General features: G+C 41.8%; 1 protein-coding gene across 3 annotated transcripts; it reads left to right on the plus strand.

The window, feature by feature from the left end:
* The first annotated feature begins 1,149 nt into the window (after nt 1-1,149).
* CHRNA6 (cholinergic receptor nicotinic alpha 6 subunit) lies at nt 1,150-18,881 on the plus strand. Of its 3 annotated transcripts, none has more exons than XM_044268181.1 (6): nt 1,150-1,463; nt 3,559-3,698; nt 13,477-13,521; nt 14,613-14,722; nt 14,814-15,792; nt 17,943-18,881. In XM_044268181.1, exons 1-6 carry the CDS (start codon nt 1,385-1,387, stop codon nt 18,072-18,074), a joined length of 1,485 nt encoding a protein of 494 aa, XP_044124116.1. In that variant the 5' UTR covers nt 1,150-1,384; the 3' UTR covers nt 18,075-18,881. The 3 variants fall into 3 exon arrangements, with proteins under 3 accessions (XP_044124116.1, XP_044124118.1, XP_044124117.1); XM_044268183.1 differs by lacking the exon at nt 1,150-1,463 and adding an exon at nt 1,765-1,773; XM_044268182.1 differs by lacking the exons at nt 1,150-1,463; nt 14,613-14,722 and having other exon boundaries at nt 3,563-3,698.
* Nucleotides 18,882-19,626: the final 745 nt, after the last annotated feature.

A 19,626-nucleotide genomic window follows, 5' to 3' on the forward strand; every position in this document is an offset into this window, starting at 1 on the left:
ACACATCACCGTGTGACCCTCAGCCACCTGCAGGACTCTAATCAGCACACTGATAGACATCCCAGCAGGAAGAGAGCTCACACCAGCTCTGGCTTACTCTTCCTTTTGAGTAAGATTGGTGGCTGCAAAGGTGTGAGCCGAATGAATGGTGGTTCCACAGTCTTGGTAGTTTCTTTTTCAAAATTTTTAAGGACCCCATACTGTTTTCCACAGCAGCTGCACCAATTTCCTTTTCTCCACAACCTCACCAACACTTTTTATCTCTGGTCTTTTTGGCAGTAACCATCCTAATAGGTGGGAGGTAAGATCTTACGGTGGTTGATTTGCATTCCCTGCTGATCGGGGACTTTGAGATCCTTTTCGTATACCTGTTGGACATTTGTATGTTTTCTTTGGAAAAATGTCTATTTAGGTTGTTTCCCACTTTTTAATTGGGTTTGATACTGAGTTTTATGAGTTCCTTATGTATTTTGGATATTCACTCCTTCTCAGACATGGGGTCGCAAATGTTTTCTCCCGTTCTGCAGGTTGCTTTTCCATTTTGTTGTGGGTTTGCCTCCTCTTTAGCCAACACCAAAATATGACCAGAAGGCCCAGTTCATCAGAAGCCCTATTGACACTACTAGGAGCAAGAAGAAACCTGTGAAAAAGCCAGTGGATGGCAAGGATATTTCAATAAGCATAGGGCTGTCCAGGTGGCATCCCATGTTCAGTATTCATCCCTCTGGTTCTCAGACACCTAATCTCTGGTCCTGGATGGTGATTGCTGAGCGCAGAAAGACAAGACACCAGAAGCCCTGGAGTCAGACAAAACCAGGCGAGTGCTGCTCGAAGCCGCACATATTAAGACAGGAAAGGAAACTTCTATTTTAGAAAGTTTTCTAATAACAAGGCTAAGCCTTGATTAACCAGAGAACTCAGAGAATCAGAACACACTGTCTGGGACCCAGCACCTGCTTTCCCTGGACTTGGGGCTCAGTCAAAGGGTGTTCCTTCCCTCCATCCCCAAGGATGACTGCCCAGACTGTGCAACGAAAAGCTCTAAGCCTGACAGTGTTTTCCGTCCTCCCTCGGTCCTGCCTGCCCGGCGTTCCCTCACTGCTTCTCTTCACTGTTCTTGCACGAAAAGAGATCTGGGGTGACAGGAAAGTGATGACTCATCTGACATCTGGTTGAATCCTTTTTATTTGCCCTTTTGTTGGCCTTAGGCTCTGATCCTGGGAACATCCGTGTTGCATTTGGGAATGTTTTTATTTCACAGAAGACACACGTGGATTGCAGTGGGACTCTGATGATTTAAAGGTCTGATGCGCGTGGCTGTCTGATAGCTCTCTGTTTTCCACAATCCTTTGACTAGAAAAAGAAATCAAAGTGTGTTTTAATCATGCTGACCAGCAAGGGACAGGCACCTCTTCCCTTTGGTTTGTGTCTCTGGTTCTGTGCATTCATGCCTTGCTTGAAAGGTAGGTTTTATTTCTGCTTTATCTCATATTCTCTTTTCAGCTACATGCATTTGCTCTTCTTTTCTAGCTGTGCTTGACAGAGCAGAGATGAGATATTTTATGAGCGAACATGTACAGGGGCTGCAGAGGAAGGACTACAATTATAACTGCTAATGAATCTATTTCTTACTGGGTAGGTTTAACATGTAACGTGAGGTTTAGGGGTTGGGGTGGGGAGGACAATGAAGCATTGTAAACCATACCTTATTTATTGCCCCACTAAAAATATGGTGATAATAATGATGCAGCTTTCTATCCAGCTCTGCTATAGGTATAGTTGACTGATTTATTTGTATTTGTATTTAATATATATTTTTAAAACTGTGATTTGTTAGCTGATACTATGACTTAGTCCATGAACCCTTCCATTTTGAAGGTCATCATCATGTTTTTGGGAAGCATGTCATAGTACTGTGCTGGAAATGAGTCCTAAGAGTAAGATTATTCATTTTAAAAGTTAAGCCTTGGAAATAGCTGCTATTCTGCTAAAGAAAACCACATTTCCATGTGCTGATGGCTTTGCTGAAGCTTGCTTGCTCTTCAAGACTCATGAAGGCTTCTCTACAGGGTCTGGGGAGGGAGGGGGATGGGTAATGGGGTAATGGAGTGAATTGTTTCTTGTCTGTTTCATGTAGAAAATTTCTACCATTATTGATTATGGTAGCAAGGGTGCTATTTTACATTTAAATTTGTTCTTTCTTGCTGAAAGCCCAGAGTTTCAGCGTTTCCCACTGCATTTGTCAAACGACTCTCTTTATTTAGTGATACAACAGCTATCCTTTTGTTCATTTTTGTGGAAAAAATTTTCAGTCCCTTTAATTTTCTTTCTTTCAGGGTGTAAATCCCTCTGGGAAATTTGTAGAACAGTATTTCAGATGTCAAACTTGGCTTCTATAAGGGAAAATATAGAGGGGTATTAATGAAATGGATTATTTCAAATGAAGGCAAGTAACCCAGTTTTAATGCATTCTTGGAAAAATACATACACATTAGACTAGTTAAAATTTAGTGACTAAAATCCTATTATTTAAGAACTAATTTTGAATTCTTTTTTTTTTTAAAGATTTTATTTATTTGTCAGAGAGAGAGAGGAGCGAGAGTGAGCACAAGCAGACAGAGTGGCAGGCAGAGGCAGAGGAGAAGCAGACTCCCTGCTGAGCAAGGAGCCCAGTGTGGGACTTGATCCCAGGATGCTGGGATCATGACCTGAGCCGAAGACAGCCACTTAACCAACTGAGCCACCCAGGCGTCCCTGATTCTTTTTTTTTTTTTTTAAAGATTTTATTTATTTATTTGACAGAAAACAAGGGGGGGGGAATGGGAGAGAGAGAAGCAGGCTCCCCACTGAGCAGGGAGCACAATGGGGGGCTCGATCCCAGCACTCTGGGATCACTACCTGAGCTGAAGGCAGACACTTAATGACTGAGCCACCCAGGCACTCCTAATTTTGAATTCTTTAAAAACTATTTAAATAAGTTTGCCTCAGAGACCTTGCACTTACACAAATCTCAGAAATAACTGAATTCAAAGCTGATTTAAAAAAAAAGTATCACTTGTTAAGATCTTAAGAAAATCACTAGTTATTTCAGTTTGCTTGGTGGTTTTCCCAGCTAAGCACCTCACTGACTATAGAAACAGGTAGTTGGATCAGCATTTTGACAGGAAAGGGCAGGACTCTTCCTTAATAACCAGATCCGAGAGGTCATGAGCTATCCTCAGTGACATAAGCATAAACTGGAGTTCATGTTACCCCTTTACACGTGTGCATTACACTTTTAAAGTGCTCTTGCCAATATTATTTTATTTGATATCGCACCAGTTCTGGGCATTACTCTTTTCGTCTTCAGGGCCGAGGAGACCAACTGAGGCTCAGAGAGGCAGGGTACAATGGGCACCAGGGGCCGTCTGTGTGGGTGGACAGAATGCAGGGGCGGGAGGGCTCCGTCGGCTTAGACTTCCCACTGCCCATGTCACCTTGTGATGGAGGCTGCCAACACCCCTCATCTGTGAGCACCCACTCTGCTTCTCTAACCCCTCTGTCTGCTTGGCCATGCAGGTTCTGCCGCCTGTGCCTCTGAAGAGAGACTCTTCCACAAACTGTTTTCTCATTATAACCAGTTCATCAGGCCTGTAGAAAATGTTTCTGATCCCGTCACGGTGCATTTTGAAGTGGCCATCACACAACTGGCCAACGTGGTAAGTGCCACCAGTTCACCTCTAGTTCCCGGAGGAACCCTGACTCTGCCAGGGGTGGGGGTGGGGCAGCCAAGCAATTCTCGACGTTGTCCCAGTTGTTGCATGTGGTAAATATAGAAAATGTAAAAATATGAACAAACACACATTTGCATGAATGCTGGATCTTCAAAGCCCTCCGGTTGGGAAGAAGACCCTTTCCCATTGAAGCCGTAATTACTCACATCAAGGCAGTGTCTTTCCAGAAGTGCTTTTAGAGGGAGTTGAAACAAAGAGGGGAAAGGGAGGTTGAAGGGAGAATACAGAGGGAGCTAACTTCACTGTGCATCTATTAGGCACCAGTCACTGTGTCTACATTTAGTTGCTTTCAGCTGCATTTTACAGCTGGAGGGAAGCTCAGGTAAGCAACCTTCTTAAGGTCATACGACTATAACATGGTGGAACTGGGGTCTTAATCAAGCCCATCCCGACTCCAAAGCTCATGTTCTTTTCACTCCATAGAAAAAGAATGGCTCTAAGTCTTCTACATTATGCAAGAAAGGAAAGAATAAATCACCTTCTTTAATATAGAGTTCCATCCAGCCCTGAAAAAAAAACAGATGGGAATTTGGAGTTCTTACTTTAATTTATGGCTCCTGAGTTCAAGGGCAAGTAGGACTGCAGTTCTTTTTGAATAATCTTCATGTCCTAGTTGGCAGGAGAGGAGGTAGCGTGCCCTGATATTAAAACATAGAGCAGGATTCTAGCCCCAAGTCATGGGACGGGGCTGAGCTGGCTTGGACCAAATTCCAGGATTAGGCAGGCTCAGGATGTAGGGGGTGAGGATAAAGTGTCTCCAGAGAGACAGCAGTGCACTGCAAAGGGAGCCCCTTTCATCGGTCCCAGCCTATGGATGAGGATTTCGCCCCTTGGGAAACAGTGGTGGTTCCCAAGGTTCTCAAGGTTCACTGGGGAAAGACTTTAATTACAGATGTGAGGTCAGGGCCCATGATATTTCTCCAGTCCATGCTTCCCAGTGGACGAGGCTGACCCTGGCCTGGACCTCTGGCTTCTGGCCCAAGTTGGAAGTATGTATATACTGGTACGTATTGGTTTTTAAAAAAGTCACATGTTTTGTTTTGCTTAGATGGACCCAGTCATGCCTTTAAAAAATATTTATTTGGTACCTATCCTGGTCCTCTCTACCCACAAATAGTGTTGTACTGGTTACTGGCCTCCTACTGGGCTGGGAGCCATAATTTGCTGTGGAGGGATTGTTGTAAAGTAAGTTTCACCTAAAGTTAGTCTATTTCACTGCACAGCATCACTTCAAATTCCTGGTTGATATACTCTTTCAGGACATTGTTCTGAGGATGGTGGGTGGGGACAGAAGAATACAGATTTTGACATTTGCATTTGGCTGCTCTCAGAGATTTAAAAAAATAGCACAGCCTTAATAAAAAAAGTTTAGAAGGTTAACACCAGGTGGATTCATGGTGTTAGTGACTGTACCACTATGTTCGGTTGTTCAGGTTAAGCACTGCCAACATCCAGGGGACACCAATCACACAGACCATGATAATAGACATCTGTGACTTCCTTGAGGAGCTTTGTTAGAAGTCCTACTAGCATCCTTGGCTTCCTATCTCATGGGCAACCTCTAGCTGTGAGGGAGACTTGGGAAATTTATTTTTTGAGTTGAATTTTATTTACTGAAATAATATTATAGATTCATATGCAGTTGTAAGAAATAACAGAAAGATTCCTTGTACACTTCACCCAGTTTTCCTAGGGGCAACCACTAATATGTCTTCCATTTCTAGAATTTTGTCATTTTGAGAAGCTTATATAAAATGGAATAATATAGTATGTAATCTTGTGGGATCGGTTTTTGCACTCAGTATAATTTTCTGGACACTCATCTCAGTTGTTAATTATATCACTAGTTCATTTCTTCTTGGTACAGAGTAGTATTTCATGGGTATATTTGCACTGCAATTCATTTTACTTTTCACTGGTTGAAGAACATTTGGGTTGATTCCAGTTTCATTCTATTACACACAAAAGTGCTATGAACTTTCGGGTCTAGGTTTTTGTGTGAATGTAAATCTTTATTTCTCTGGGATAAACCCCCAGGTGTGCGATTACTGGGCCATATGGTAGTTGCATGTTTAGTTTTTTAAGAAACTGCCAAAATGCTGTCCAGAGTGGCTCTATCCTTTTACATTCGTACCAGCAATAATAAGTGATCCAGTTTATCCACATCTTCACCAGTATTTGGTGTTATCACTGTTTTTTTTTTAATTTTAGCCATTCTAATAGGTATATAGTGATATCTCATTGTAGTTTTTTTTTCATTGTAGTTTTAATATGCATTTTCCTAATGACTAATGATTTAGAACAGTTTGTCATGTGCTTATTTGCCATCTGTATATCTTCTTTGGTGAAATGTTTGTTCATGGTTTTTGCCCATTTTCTAATTGGCTTGTTTGATTTTTTTTTTTTTTTTAACTCTTCAGTGTTGAGAGTTCTTGCTATATTCTAGGTACTAATGCTTTGCCAGATAAATGCTTTGCATATACAGTTGACCTTTGAGTAATGCAGGGGTTAGGGATACCTGCCCCTACCATAATCAGAATTCTTCAAATAATTTTTGACTTCTCCAAAACCTAACTACTAATAGTCTAGTGTTGGCCTAAAGCCTTACTGGTTACATAAACACTTGTTTAACACATATTTTATATGTTACATGTGTTATAGTCTGTATTCTTGCAATAAAGGAAGAAAAAATAAAATGTTATTAAATCATAAGAAAGAGAAAATACATTTCTAGCACCGTGTCCTAAAAATTCTACATATAAATGGACCTACACAGTTCAAACCTGTGTATTCAAGAGTCAGCTATATTTTACCCTAGTTTGTAGCTTCTTTTTTCATCTTTTTCATGTGGGCTTTCACTCAAACTTTTCCATTTTTATGAGGTCCAATTTATCAATTTTTCCTTTTATGTTTTTTTGCTTTTGGTGTTAAGCCTAACTCTTTGTCTTATTGCAGGTCCCAGAGATTTTCTTTTTTTTTTTCTTAAAGTTTTATTTATGTTTCTCACTCAAGACTGTGATCCATTTTGAGGTATTTTAAAAAAAAATTTGTATAAAATGTGAGGCTTGGTCTTTTTGGTGGGGTTGGGTGGGTTCTCCAGTATCATCTGTTGAAAAGTCTATCCCTTTCCCTGTTGAGTTGACTGTGCACCTTTGTGAAAAATCAGTTGAGTGTATTTGTGTGGGTCTGTTGCAGGATCCTCTGTTCCATTCCATTGATCTATGTGACTAACCTTCTACCACTACCACCCAATCTTGATTACTGTAGCTGTATTGTCTTTTTTTTTTAATTTTAAAAGATTTTATTTATTTATTAGAGAGAGAGCAGGAGCAGGGAGAGGGGCAGAGGGAGAGGGGGAGTTAGACTCCCCACTGAGCAGGGAGGCTGATGGAGGGCTTGATCCCAGGACCATGAGATCATGACCTGAGCCGATGGTGGACATTAACCAGATAAGCCGCTCAGGCACTCAGCAAGTCTTAATATTGGCCAGAGTGATTCATGTCACCTTATTCTCCTTTGTCACAATCATATTAGTTATTCTGGGGTCTAAGTCTTAAAATAAGCTGCCTATATATACAAAAAACCCTGCTGGGATTTTGAAAGGAATCGCATTACATCTATAGATTAATTTAGGGAGAAGTGACATTTTTACTGTTGTTGAGTCTTCCAACCCATAAATGCAAGATAGTTCTCCATTCATTTGGCTCTTTTTTCATAGCATTTGTAATTTTCAGCATACAGATCCCATTCATGCAGTATTATGTGTAGATGTAGGTATTTTGTATTATTTGAAGCAATTGAAAATAATGTGCTTTTAATTTTGGTTTCCTCATGTTCATTGTTAGTATATGGAAATTGAATTGATTTTTGTATGTTGATCTTGTTATCCTGAGATCTTGCTGAACTCACTTCTTAGTTTCAGTATTTTTATAGAGTCCATGGATTTTCCTATGTAGGCAACCATGTCATATGCAAATAGAGATAATTTTATTTCTTTCTTTTCAATCTGTCCTTCCCTCCCCCCACCCTTTTTCTTGCTGTATTGCATTGACTAGAATTCCCAGTACTGTGTTGAATAAGAGTGGTGAGAGTGGACATCTTTGCCTTGTTCTCAATCTTAAGGAAAAGGTATTCAGTCCTTCACCGTTTCGTATAATGATAGCTGTAAGCATTTTTTAATAATATTTTATTCACTTATTTGACAGAGAGAGATCACAAGTAGGCAGAGAAGCAGGCAGAGACAGAGGAGGCAGCAGGCTCCCCACTGAGCAGAGACCCCCCAATGTGGGGCTCGAATCCAGGACCCTGAGATCATGACTTGAGCCGAAGGCAGAGGCTTTAACCCACTGAGTCACCCAGGCGCCCCAGCTGTAAGCATTTTATAGAGCTTTTCATCAAGTTGAAGAAGTTCTCCTTTATTCCCAGTTTTCAGAGTTTTTATCATGAGTTGATGTTGAGCTTTTGTTAAATGCTTTTGTTTGCATCAATTGATATGATCACATATCAATTTTCTTCATTACCTTGTTGAAATGGTAAATTATATTGACTGATTTTTGAATGTTGAACCATTCTTACATCTCATTAGTCATGATGTATAACTTTTTTTTTAAGATTTTATTTATTTATTTGAGAGAGAGAGAGACAGTGAGAGAGAGCATGAGCAAGGAGAAGGTCAGAGAGAGAAGCAGACTCCCCATGGAGCTGGGAGCCCGATGCGGGACTCGATCCCCGGACTCCGGGATCCCGACCCGAGCCGAAGGCAGTCGTCCAACCAACTGAGTCACCCAGGCAGTTTTCTGCTACTTTATTGATGGGTTCACAACAGATATTGATCTATAATTTTCTTTTTTTGTACTGTCTTTGGGTTTTGTGTCAGGATAATACTTCATAAAAAATATTTGGAATTGATCCATCTTCTTCTATGTTCTGGAAGAGATCATATAGAATTGATAATACTTCTTCTTTACATAGTTGGTAGAATTCTCAAGGGGCGCTTACTACATCTAGAGACTTCTTTTCCAGGAGTTTTTAACTATAAATCCAATTTTTTAAAATGGCTATAGGCTATTCAGACTGTCAACTTCATCTTCTTTGAATTCAAGTAATTTGTGGCTCTTGAGGTTTTAATCCACTTCTTTTAAATTTTTGGGTGTATGATAAAGTTGTTTATAATATTGCCTATTCTTTTTAATGGTTACAGGATCTGTAGTGTTCCTATTTCATTTCTGATGTTGGTGAGTTGTGTCCTTGTTTTTATTTATGCCAATCATGTTACAGGGTCATCAATTTTGTTGTTTATTTTCCCAATAGAATCAGCTTTTATTTCACTGATTTTTCTTTATTGTTTTCCTTTTCAATTTTATTGATATCTACTCTGTTTAAAAAATTTATTATTTTTTATTTAAGTAATCTCTACATCCAATGTGGGGCTCAAACTCACAACTTCCAAGATCTCAAGAGTTGCATGCTCCAATGACTGAGCCAGCCAGGTGCCATAATTTCTATCCTTATCTTTATTTTTCCTTCCTTAAGCTTGCTTTGGGTTCATTTTGTGCTTTTTCTCCCTAATTTCTTGAAGTACAAACTTGGATTATTCACTTGAGGGCTTTCTTTATTTATAAGTATATAATGTTATAATTTTATTTTCAGCACTGTTTTTAAGCTATGTCCTTCATGTTCTGATATTTTGTGTTTTTATTTTCATTCAGTTCTATGTATTTTTTAAAACCTTCTTGAGGGACACCTGGATGGCTCAGTCAGTTAAGCATCTGACTCTTGATTTCGGTTCAAGTCATGATTTCAGGGTTGTAAGATCAAATGCTGCATAGGGCTCTGTGCTCAGTGCAGAGTCTGCTTCGGATTCTCTTTCTTCCTCTCCCCCTGCCCCTCCTCCTGCTCGTGTGCATGCACGTGTTCTCTCTCTCTTTTAAATAAGCAAATAAATAAAATCTTTTTAAAAATCTCCTTTGAGACATCCTCTTTGACCCATGGATTATTTAGAAGAGTATTGTTTAGTTCCTGTGGGTTTAGAGATTTTCTTGTTATCTTTTGTTATTGATTTCTAGTTTGATTCCATTATGGTAAAAAACACACTGTACATTTTCTTCTTTTTTTCACACTGTACATTTTCAATTCTTTTAAATTTTATGAGGTTTATTTTATGGCTCATGATAAAAATATGGTTTATTATCTTGGTTAATAGTCCATGCATACTTGAAAAATATGGGTATTCTGCTGTTTTGAGTAAGTGTTCTATATATGTCAGTCAGAGGCTGTTGATTGATTATGTTCTTCAGATCTCTGTTTTTGCTGATTTTCTATCTAGTGGTTCTATTGGTTGCTGAGGGAGGTGGTGTTGAAGTCTCCAACTATAATGGGGGTTTGTTCCTTCTTTCAGCTTTATCAGTTTTTGTTTCATGTCATTGAAGACTATTGTTTTGGTGTGTATACAGTTAGGATCATTATGTCTTCCTGGTGAACTGACCCTTCTAGCATTATATAATGTCCCTCTTTGTCTATAGTAATTGTTTTTTTTTTTTTGAAGTCTACTTTGTTGGATATTAATGTAGCCATTCCTATAGAAGCCACCTGTTCTCAGGTGGGGTACCAGAAGTCCCTGTGGACCATACATTATTGTCCTTGAGTGATGGTGAGCTCTGGGGGGGCTCTGTGATGTAGTACAGCCAGGCTTCCCAACCACCAATTCCCTTCTCAGACTCTCTAAGTCTTTTGCTGCTCTACCCAGAAGTGTTTTTGCTGCCCTACAGAATGACTCTGGCCACAAAGTTTTCTGGGTGGATGATCTTTCAGTGTAAGAGCATATCTGCTGTCCCCCCAATAGCAATTCAAGACAAAGCCCCTGTCTAGTGTTTTGATGGCTTCCCATATCTGAAATGACTAACTTAAAGGCCTTCAAAGTGTAGTCCACCTGGCCTTTCTCATCTCATTCTCTGGTGCTCCAAAAGCTACTCAATTTGAAATGGTAACTCTAATCCTTTGAGGCAGGCTGGGTGTCAACTAATTTATTTTCCCAAGAAGGAGATACAGAGCAATGGTCCCAGGAATGTGGACTGGTGGGTCTCTAGCCTCCTCCAGCTGTGCTGACTGATGGCAGTGCCCATGACCATTGGTGTGGTTTGGAGTTGGGTGGAAAACAAGACTTGTCAGAACAAGTTCTGATCCATAAAGTTGGCTGACACCCCTGACGATGTCCACACCACATGGTGCCTCACCAGCTTGTGGACGTGTTGGGGGGCAGAAGGGGATATTGTCAGGATGATATTGCCAACGGATGTGAATGATCTGAACACAGTGTACCAGTTCACAGTGTACACTAGTTCTATCAACACAGTATACTGGTGTACAGTGAAGATGCAGTCCTTGGAAGATACTTATGACATGTACCACTGTGACCTTTCTAGACTTCATAGTTAGTCCTTTCCTGATTGGAAGCCAGTGGATTATTGACATGGCTCTGCTGGAATCTATAGGGCATAACATGAACTTTTGTTAAGCAGAAGGCATCAGCTTTAGGCTTGGGTAATTATAAAGTCATGGACTGCTTGGCCATTGGATAAGTATAACCTTTTTTTGGTTTGTTTGTTTGTTTGGTTGGTTTTGTTTTTTGTTTTTTGTTTTTGCTTTTCCTGGCTAGTAGGAAACCAAAAATGTAACTCCTTTGTTGACCTTTTAAAACCCTGGGGCTTACCATGACTTGATACAAACCCATTTGAAGAAGGAAGCTTAGCAGGGGCGGTAGTGAACTAGAGAGCAGCTCAGTGAAAAAGAGCAGATTGGGGGCCGGAGTCCTGGCCACAGCTCTGTCAGACACAGTTGAATTCATTTCCTCTGAGGTTGTCCATGTATCTTGTAAAGCAAGGTTTGTAAGTTGTTTTTATTTTTTTTTAAAGATTTTATTTATTTATTTGAGAGAGAACTCAAACTATGTTGACTTTGAGAGAAAATGTGGCTTAAAACTGCCTTTCAAATCTGATTTAAGTCTCACCTCTTTTGTGAAACCTTTCTTTTTCTTTTCTTTTCTTTTTTTTTTTTTAAAGATTTTATTTATTTATTTAAGAGAGAGCAGGAGCAGGGGGAGAAGCGGAAGGAGAGGGAGAAGCAGACTCCCTTCTGAGCAGGCAGCTGGACATGGGGCTCGATCCCAATGCCAGGACTCCAGGATCATTACCTGAGCTAAGGCAGCTGCTTAACTGACTGAGCCACCCAAGCGCTCCTTGTGAAGCCTTTCTGATCTCTGCAGCTTGTAAAGATTTATGATTCCATGAAGGGAGGAAGAGAAGGGCAGTGGGAGGGGAGGGGAATTACTGCAGATGGTGATAAGTATCAGAACCTGATTCATCGTTTTTACCATCTTCATCCCCAGTCCTTGAAAACCTCCCAACCTCAGCTGTGCTCAGCACTCTCTAGGCTCTGAATCCTGAGCCCAACTGCCCCTTGAAATGTCAGCCTCAGCTCACCATGGAGTTTTCCAGCTGGGACTACCACTCCACGGCAACACATACCAATTCTTTTCCAAGCCATGCTGATTGCTTCAATCATTTATTGTTCAAATATATATTGAGTACCTACTATGTGCTCTATAAATGCTAGAACTGCAGCAGTAAACAGGATGGAAAAATTCCCTACCTTCATGTGTCTAAATGGTTAATTGGGGAGACAAAAACAATAATAACAGTTATAAATCCCATGAAGAAAAATAGAGAGGGTTGGACACATACTTACACATGTGTGCACACATATCTGTTTTAGACAGCATGGTCAAAGAAGGCTTCTCTGAGGAGATAGTTTAAGCTGGTAACTAAATGGTCTGAAGAGAGTCGTGGAGCTATCTGAAAGAAAACAGTTCAGGTCAATATCCCAAATATAATGTGTTCATAAGCAGCTAACAGCCTTCAGTGGGAAAACCACAGAAAACATATCCAGAACTTTCATCAACCTTACAACACAACAGCTTGGAAGCTATTGGGTGTTCCCAGTGGCCCACAGTGCATTCCCCAAACTTACCAACTGGGGCACTTGGGTGGCTCAGTTGGTTAAGCTTCTGCTTTTAGCTCAAGTCACGATCTCGGGTTCCTGGGATTGGGATAGAACCTGGAGTCAACCTCCTTGCTCAGCAGAGGGTCTCCTCCCTCTCCCTCTTCCCCTTTCCCCTGTTCATCCTCTCTCTCACACTCTTCCAAATAAATAAATAAAATCTTAAAAAAAATGTTTTCATAGAAGAGGTGAGACTTAAATCAGATTTGAAAGACAGTTTTAAGCCACATTTTCTCTCAAAGTCAACAGGGTTAGAACCAGATGTGAAAATATATTTCTGGGGGCGCCTGGGTGGCTCAGTGGGTTAAAGCCTCTGCCTTCAGCTCTGGTCATGATCCCAGGGTCCTGGGATCGAGCCCCATATTGAGCTCTCTCTTCAGTAGGGAGCCTGCTTCCTCCTCTCTCTCTCTCTGCCTGCCTCTCTGCCTACTTAGATCTCTATCTGTCAAATAAATAAATAAAATCTTTAAAAATATATATATATATATTCCTGGTTATATTTTATAAGTTGCTTTTTTAGTCCTTTTTTTTTTCCTCCATTAGTATGAATAACTCAGATTTGGCACTTCTTTGTTGTAATTCTTGTTCTAAGATCCCCCTGTATTAGCAAGTGCATTTAAGGCTAAAAAATACTGTTTCTTTTTCCCAGGATGAAGTCAACCAGATCATGGAAACCAATCTTTGGCTACGTCACGTATGTGTCCTTCCCTTAGACGTGTCTTACTTATGCACCAGCCTAACAATGTCTAATGGATAAACTCTGCTAGCATTCCCTCTTTCCATCTCCAGCTTATAACAGAGAGTAAAATATTATCTGTCACCAAAGCCTAAAGTTCAGCTCTGGTCACAGCTGCTTGACGTAAACTTCACAGGTGCAGAAACATAGTGATAAAGTTCTCCGGGACATAGAGACCTCTCCCTTCTGGTTTCTGCCCTCAGGTATCCTATTTCTATCTGTAACTTGAGCCCCAGAGTCAGTTGCTTGCCCACCTTTGGTCCTGCTGCGCCAGACCTAGGGAAGTCAGGAACTGAGTATGAGAGCGCCAGCTGGTTTTATCAGTTATACCATCTCATGCTTCCCTCTTGTCTTAATCTTTTACACAGACTCTGTAACAAGTTCATCATTGTACACTTGAACTATCTTTTTAATATTAGAAATGAGTTGCTACTCCAGTGTGAATATAGTCTATGGAACATACAAGTTGAGTTTTTAAACTTGGCTAGCTAATTAATAATCAATAGTTAATTATCCAAGTTATATTTGTCAAAATCAGCTCAGCTATGTAGCCCTCTATTCCACATGGATTTACCCTCTCAACTTTTGATAGAAACCAATGTATTCTTGGGCGCCTGGATGGCTCAGTTGGTTAAATGTCTGCCTTTGGCTCAGGTCATAATCCCAGGGTCCTGGGATGGAATTCGCATGGCTCCGTGCTCAGTGGCGAGTCTGCTTCTTTCTCTGCCCCTCCCCCTGCTTGTTCTCTTCCTCTCAATCTCTCTCTCACCAAAAAAAAAAAGAAAGAAAGAAAGAAAAAGGAAAAAAGAAAAACCAACGTACTCTTTATTTATTTTTTTAAATAGGCTCCATGCTCTGGGTGGGGCTTGACCTCATGACCTTGAGATCAAGAGTTGCATGCTTTACTGACTGAGTCAGCTAAGTGCCTCCAATGTACCCTTTAAATTAGAACATACTTTTTCCAAAATCCCTGCTAAACCAATATAGAATTAACACTGGAAGAAGGTTACTAAGAATTTTTTTATTCAATTGACTTCTACTACCTTTAGATCTGGAATGATTATAAATTGCGCTGGAACCCAATGGAATATGATGGCATTGAGACTCTACATGTTCCTGCAGATAAGATCTGGAAGCCAGACATTGTTCTCTACAACAAGTATGGGCTTCTGACAGAAGTAGTCTCTTTCCGAAGTTGCCTTTGGTACAGCAAAGGGAGTGTTACTAATGGTGTCTGGTTTACTTTGCAGTGCTGTTGGCGATTTTCAAGTTGAAGGCAAGACAAAAGCTCTCCTTAAATATGATGGCATGATAACCTGGACCCCACCAGCTATTTTCAAGAGTTCCTGTCCTATGGATATCACTTTCTTCCCTTTTGATCATCAAAATTGTTCTCTGAAATTTGGTTCCTGGACATATGACAAAGCGGAAATTGATCTTCTAATCATTGGATCTAAAGTGGATATGAATGATTTTTGGGAAAACAGTGAATGGGAAATTATTGATGCTTCTGGTTACAAGCACGACATAAAATACAACTGTTGTGAGGAGATATACACAGATATAACCTATTCTTTTTACATTAGAAGATTGCCAATGTTTTATACCATTAATTTGATCATCCCCTGTCTCTTTATTTCATTTCTAACTGTGCTGGTCTTTTACCTTCCTTCTGATTGTGGTGAGAAGGTGACACTTTGTATTTCAGTTTTGCTTTCTCTGACTGTGTTCTTGCTCGTAATCACGGAAACCATCCCGTCCACGTCTCTCGTGATCCCACTGGTGGGTGAATACCTACTGTTCACCATGATCTTTGTCACCCTGTCCATTGTGGTGACCGTGTTCGTGTTGAACATACATTTTCGCACCCCAACAACACACACCATGCCCAACTGGGTGAAGGTGGTTTTCCTCCAGCTGTTACCCCAGATCCTGATGATGAGGAGACCTCTGGACAAGAAGAGGGAGATGAGTTCTGATCAAAACTCCAAAGGCATTTCCAGTAGGTCCACCCAAGTCAACTTTGACCATCGCAGAGAGACCAAACTTCCTACGGCATGTTGCCGCTGTCCGAAGTCAAGTGAGCTGGCCACCGGCAAGAGAAGATTAAGCCATCAGCCTTTACAATGGATGGCTGAGAGTTCAGAGCCCTCACCTGATGTCGAAGATGTAATTAATAGTGTTCAGTTCATAGCAGAAAACATGAAGAACCAAAATGAAACAAAGGAGGTAGGTACATAGCCCCTCTAGTCTGTCCACCTGCAGCAGGCTTAGAGGCATTTTATAGATCTGCAATATGTGAGTTCTCTTTCCAAGAGGGTAAGCAGAATTACTCTAAGACCAAGTGGTTATTATACAGTTATGGGTGAAGTAAACCACAGCTTCATGGCAAACCTCCACCTCCACAAATGGTAACTCCAGTGAAATCTGGTTAAAGTAAACATTCAGGACAAACTTGGTTAATGAAAGTTTTTCTTTTTCTTTTTTTTTTTTTTTTAAGATTTTATTTATATATTTGAGAGACAGCATGAGAGCAAGGAGGGTAGGGAGAAGCAGGCTCCCCAACAAGCAGGGAGCCTGAAGTGGGCCTTGATCCCAGGACTCGGGATCATGACCTGAGCCGAAGGCAGTTGCTCAAACCTCCTCCAGGTGCCCAATGAAAGTGCTTCTTAAAAACAGTGGCAGAGGGCACCTGGGTGGCTCAGTTAGTTAAGCGACTGCCTTCTGCTCAGGTCATGATCCCGGAATGCCGGGATCGAGTCCCACATCGGGCTCCCCGTTCCACAAGGATCTGCTTCTCCCTCTGACCTTCTCCCTGTCATTCTCTCTCTCACTTTCTCTCAAATAAATAAATAAAATCTTTAAAAAAACAAAAACAAAAACAACGGTGGTGGAGGGAAGGGTGAATGGGGAGACCTGCTCGCAAATCAGCCTGTAGTCTGAGAGTGCTGGAAGAGGGGAGTGAGTCCTCTGCAGTTCCAGCCCCACTGATTTCCACTGTAGAGTGATTTAGGTGCAGACTGAATGAGCCTCAGGGTTATTTTTAGCAGCAACATATTCTGTTTTTGTTGCCCAAAATCTAACTATAGCAGCAAGGACCTCCCCCATCCTCTAAAGAGAGAGCTCAAGAAAATCATGCCAGTTTCCCACATCATCAGGATGACCAGCTGGGGGCATCTGCAAACCTGTGCCAGGTGTCTGGGTTTGACCTCATACTACAGCCACCGGCATCTGTGTCTCCTAGTTAAAGGACGGCTGGAGACCTGAAGTCTGACCATCCTGTTGGTGCAGAGGAGGGTATTGTGACTGCGGATCACAAAGCAGGGGTTGGGGAATGCATCCTGGGATAGGTGAGCCCAGAACTGTGCTCTCATAGTGACACCTTCATAACATGGAGGGAAGAGTTGTTGATTTAAACACCACCAGGTAGGGATGTCAAGACATAACCCGAGACCTAGGTCTCAGGCATAAGCTGGAGGCGTAATACATGGAGGTCAGAAACTGGAATGTTACAGAATGTTTTCTCTCTCTCGGTGCCCGCAGTATTTGGTCATGCCGCTTTGAAGAAGGAGGAGGTAGACCAGACACAGTGGTGGGCAGCAAAGCAAGGCTTATTGAGGGATAGAAAAGTGATAGCATAAAAGCTCCCATGGAGTGAGGGGACGCCAGAGGGTTGCCCTGGGAGTTTCTAATCTAGGGTTTGTATGGGCTTGTCGGCGGGCTGTTTTATCTGATGAGCCCTCCCTGCGCCTGTCACCCAATCAGGCTTCTGTCATAGGGGAAAGGATGGAGGGCTCCTTCCAGGGTGATGTAAAGTCTTTTTAGTAGTGGTTTCCTCTTAGGGCAGTGGGGGGTTGGGGAGAGGCTCGAGCCGGGGCTGTTTCCTGCCTGCCTTCAACTATCCTTCATCAGAAAGACATGAGAAATGCAATGAACTCTCCACAGCAGCATTTCTTGCGGGCTGGAGGGCTGCCTATGCCTGAGAAGGGGGCCCTCCATCCTTCCTCATGTCCTGCACTCCCTGCCTCCAACCCGGTTCCCAGACTTGCCAACGACTCAGAATATTCAGTGCCAATGGCAAAGGTTGAGCTATCTCGGGAGTGCTTTTTTTGCAGGAAAAGTTTTTTGTGCCCCGTGCGGTCCTGCTAACTTTGATACCATCCGCATGAGGCGTGGAAGGGTTTGCATACCCACGCTCTTTGGACAAAAGTTCTGTGAACTCTATAGGCAACATGGCTTAACCAGGATAAAACTTAATATTTGCTTTAAAAATTGCCAGGGAAGTTTTCTTTGAAAAAGAAGCAGTTTATTTATGAGTGCATTTCCTAAGGTTTCCATATATATTTTTTAATTGTTTCAGCTTTTTGTTTGCCTTTCAGGTAGAAGACGACTGGAAATACGTAGCCATGGTGGTGGACAGGGTCTTTCTTTGGGTATTTATAATTGTCTGTGTGTTTGGAACTGCGGGGCTCTTTCTGCAGCCGCTGCTGGGGAACACGGGAAAGTCTTAAGGATGTATTTTCCTTTTAGCTTTTGAAACTTACAGATGCTGTATTTGTTCCATGCTCCCGACCATCAGGAAAGGGACGTAAAGGTTTCTGTCCAAGTCCCCCATTTACTGAAGCTGATGGCTAGATGGAGAAAGAGGACTTTATTGCAAATCAGGAGGCTGAATGCCCTCCTTTGTAGCACAGGGGAGTGCCTAAAGATGTTTTATAATCCTGGAGCCCAGAGTTGGCAGCATCCACAGGCTTCTCTTTTCTGGATACGTCTGACTTCCAGGAGCATGAATGACCATGAAATCAACCATGTAATCAACATCAAACCACAGTAGAACAGAGTACTCTTGTACCTCCAGATTCCACTGCTTATCATCAGACATGGAGCTCCAGCTTGTGCCTTGCGAGCTCCTGTAGCGCTGGGGAACTATTACACGCTTGCTTCCTTAGGCATGCCTCTGGGATGTACTTAGCCATGTCAACATTATTTGATATATTAATAGGCAAAAAGTAATAGATCATCAGGGTCTAACCCAGCAGGCTGCATTAATTAGCCTTCTTCTGGCAAGAAACTTAAGTGGTAACCCAGCACTGTGCTAGGCATGGCAAAGGCCGCCATTCCCAAGTGCTTGCAGCTTTTTCAGAAAAGTCATAAACACAGAGATCTCTAGGACCAGGCAGTGCATGGGGAATGTGCCTAGAGCAGCCAGAGTGGGAGAGCATGACGTGTTGTGGCTGTGAAGGACCTTCTACTGGGGGTTAAAGATGTGGCTGTTCTTGTCCGCTGTTTCTGTCTGTTAGTTGTAGCGAAGGCTCCAAATAAAGTTATTTCTTCCATAAGAAATTGTGTTCTGGTACCTTTTGGAGCAATACCATCTCTGAGAGGGACACTTTGGGATTTCTATTTCATTCCACTCTAATTTATCTTCACGTTTGTTGTATAAATATTATTGTAGTAAAAAGTGTATTTCAAAGCAGAAAAAAATAAATCCACTTAACAAAGAAACTAATTTTGTTCTTGCCTTTCCCCATCTCATCCTTGTCTGTGCACGCACACGATTTTACACTTCACTTTTACCTTTCAATTTTGTATTTTGCTGTTTTCTCAAAACATGTCTGCAGTATTTCTCTGTGATGTTACAGAGGCTGGAATGGGGGGTCGGGGATGGTGGTGCTGGTGGTGAGAGAATTCAGGGGAGGCAGAACAAAGGAGATTGAAGTTTATTGACTACACTGCAAGGGAGCAGCGGGCAGGGCAGCGAGGGACAGATGGTCTGCCATGAAGTGGTGATGAGGGGTATAGGTACAGGGCAGAATGAGGGAGGTATGGGAATGAATGCAATTTTCCCTTTTTTGGTAACTGTGCCTGGGTCTAAGAAGCCCATTGGTCAACTAGGGCCTATGGCTGTTTGGGGACAGGCTGCTTCCAGAGCCTGCTTACACTCAGCCCCAAGTTCACTGTGGGCCCTTGTTCCTTGCTCAAGTTTCCATTGCTCAAGCCCGCTGCTTTCCAGCAGCCTCTACACTGATGTGTACTTTTTATGATTGCATATTCCCCATTGTG

This window comes from Neovison vison, chromosome 11, assembly GCF_020171115.1.
Source record: "Neovison vison isolate M4711 chromosome 11, ASM_NN_V1, whole genome shotgun sequence".
Classification (NCBI taxonomy): domain Eukaryota; kingdom Metazoa; phylum Chordata; class Mammalia; order Carnivora; family Mustelidae; genus Neogale; species Neogale vison.

Excerpts from the sequence above, each read along its gene's own strand:
- CHRNA6 (XM_044268181.1), top strand. The coding sequence starts at position 1,385 with ATGCTGACCAGCAAGGGACAGGCACCTCTTCCCTTTGGTTTGTGTCTC. Across the intron at positions 14,723-14,813 it reads GACATTGTTCTCTACAACAA|TGCTGTTGGCGATTTTCAAG; the intron begins GTATGGGCTTCT and ends TTTACTTTGCAG. Across the intron at positions 15,793-17,942 it reads ACCAAAATGAAACAAAGGAG|GTAGAAGACGACTGGAAATA; the intron begins GTAGGTACATAG and ends TTTGCCTTTCAG.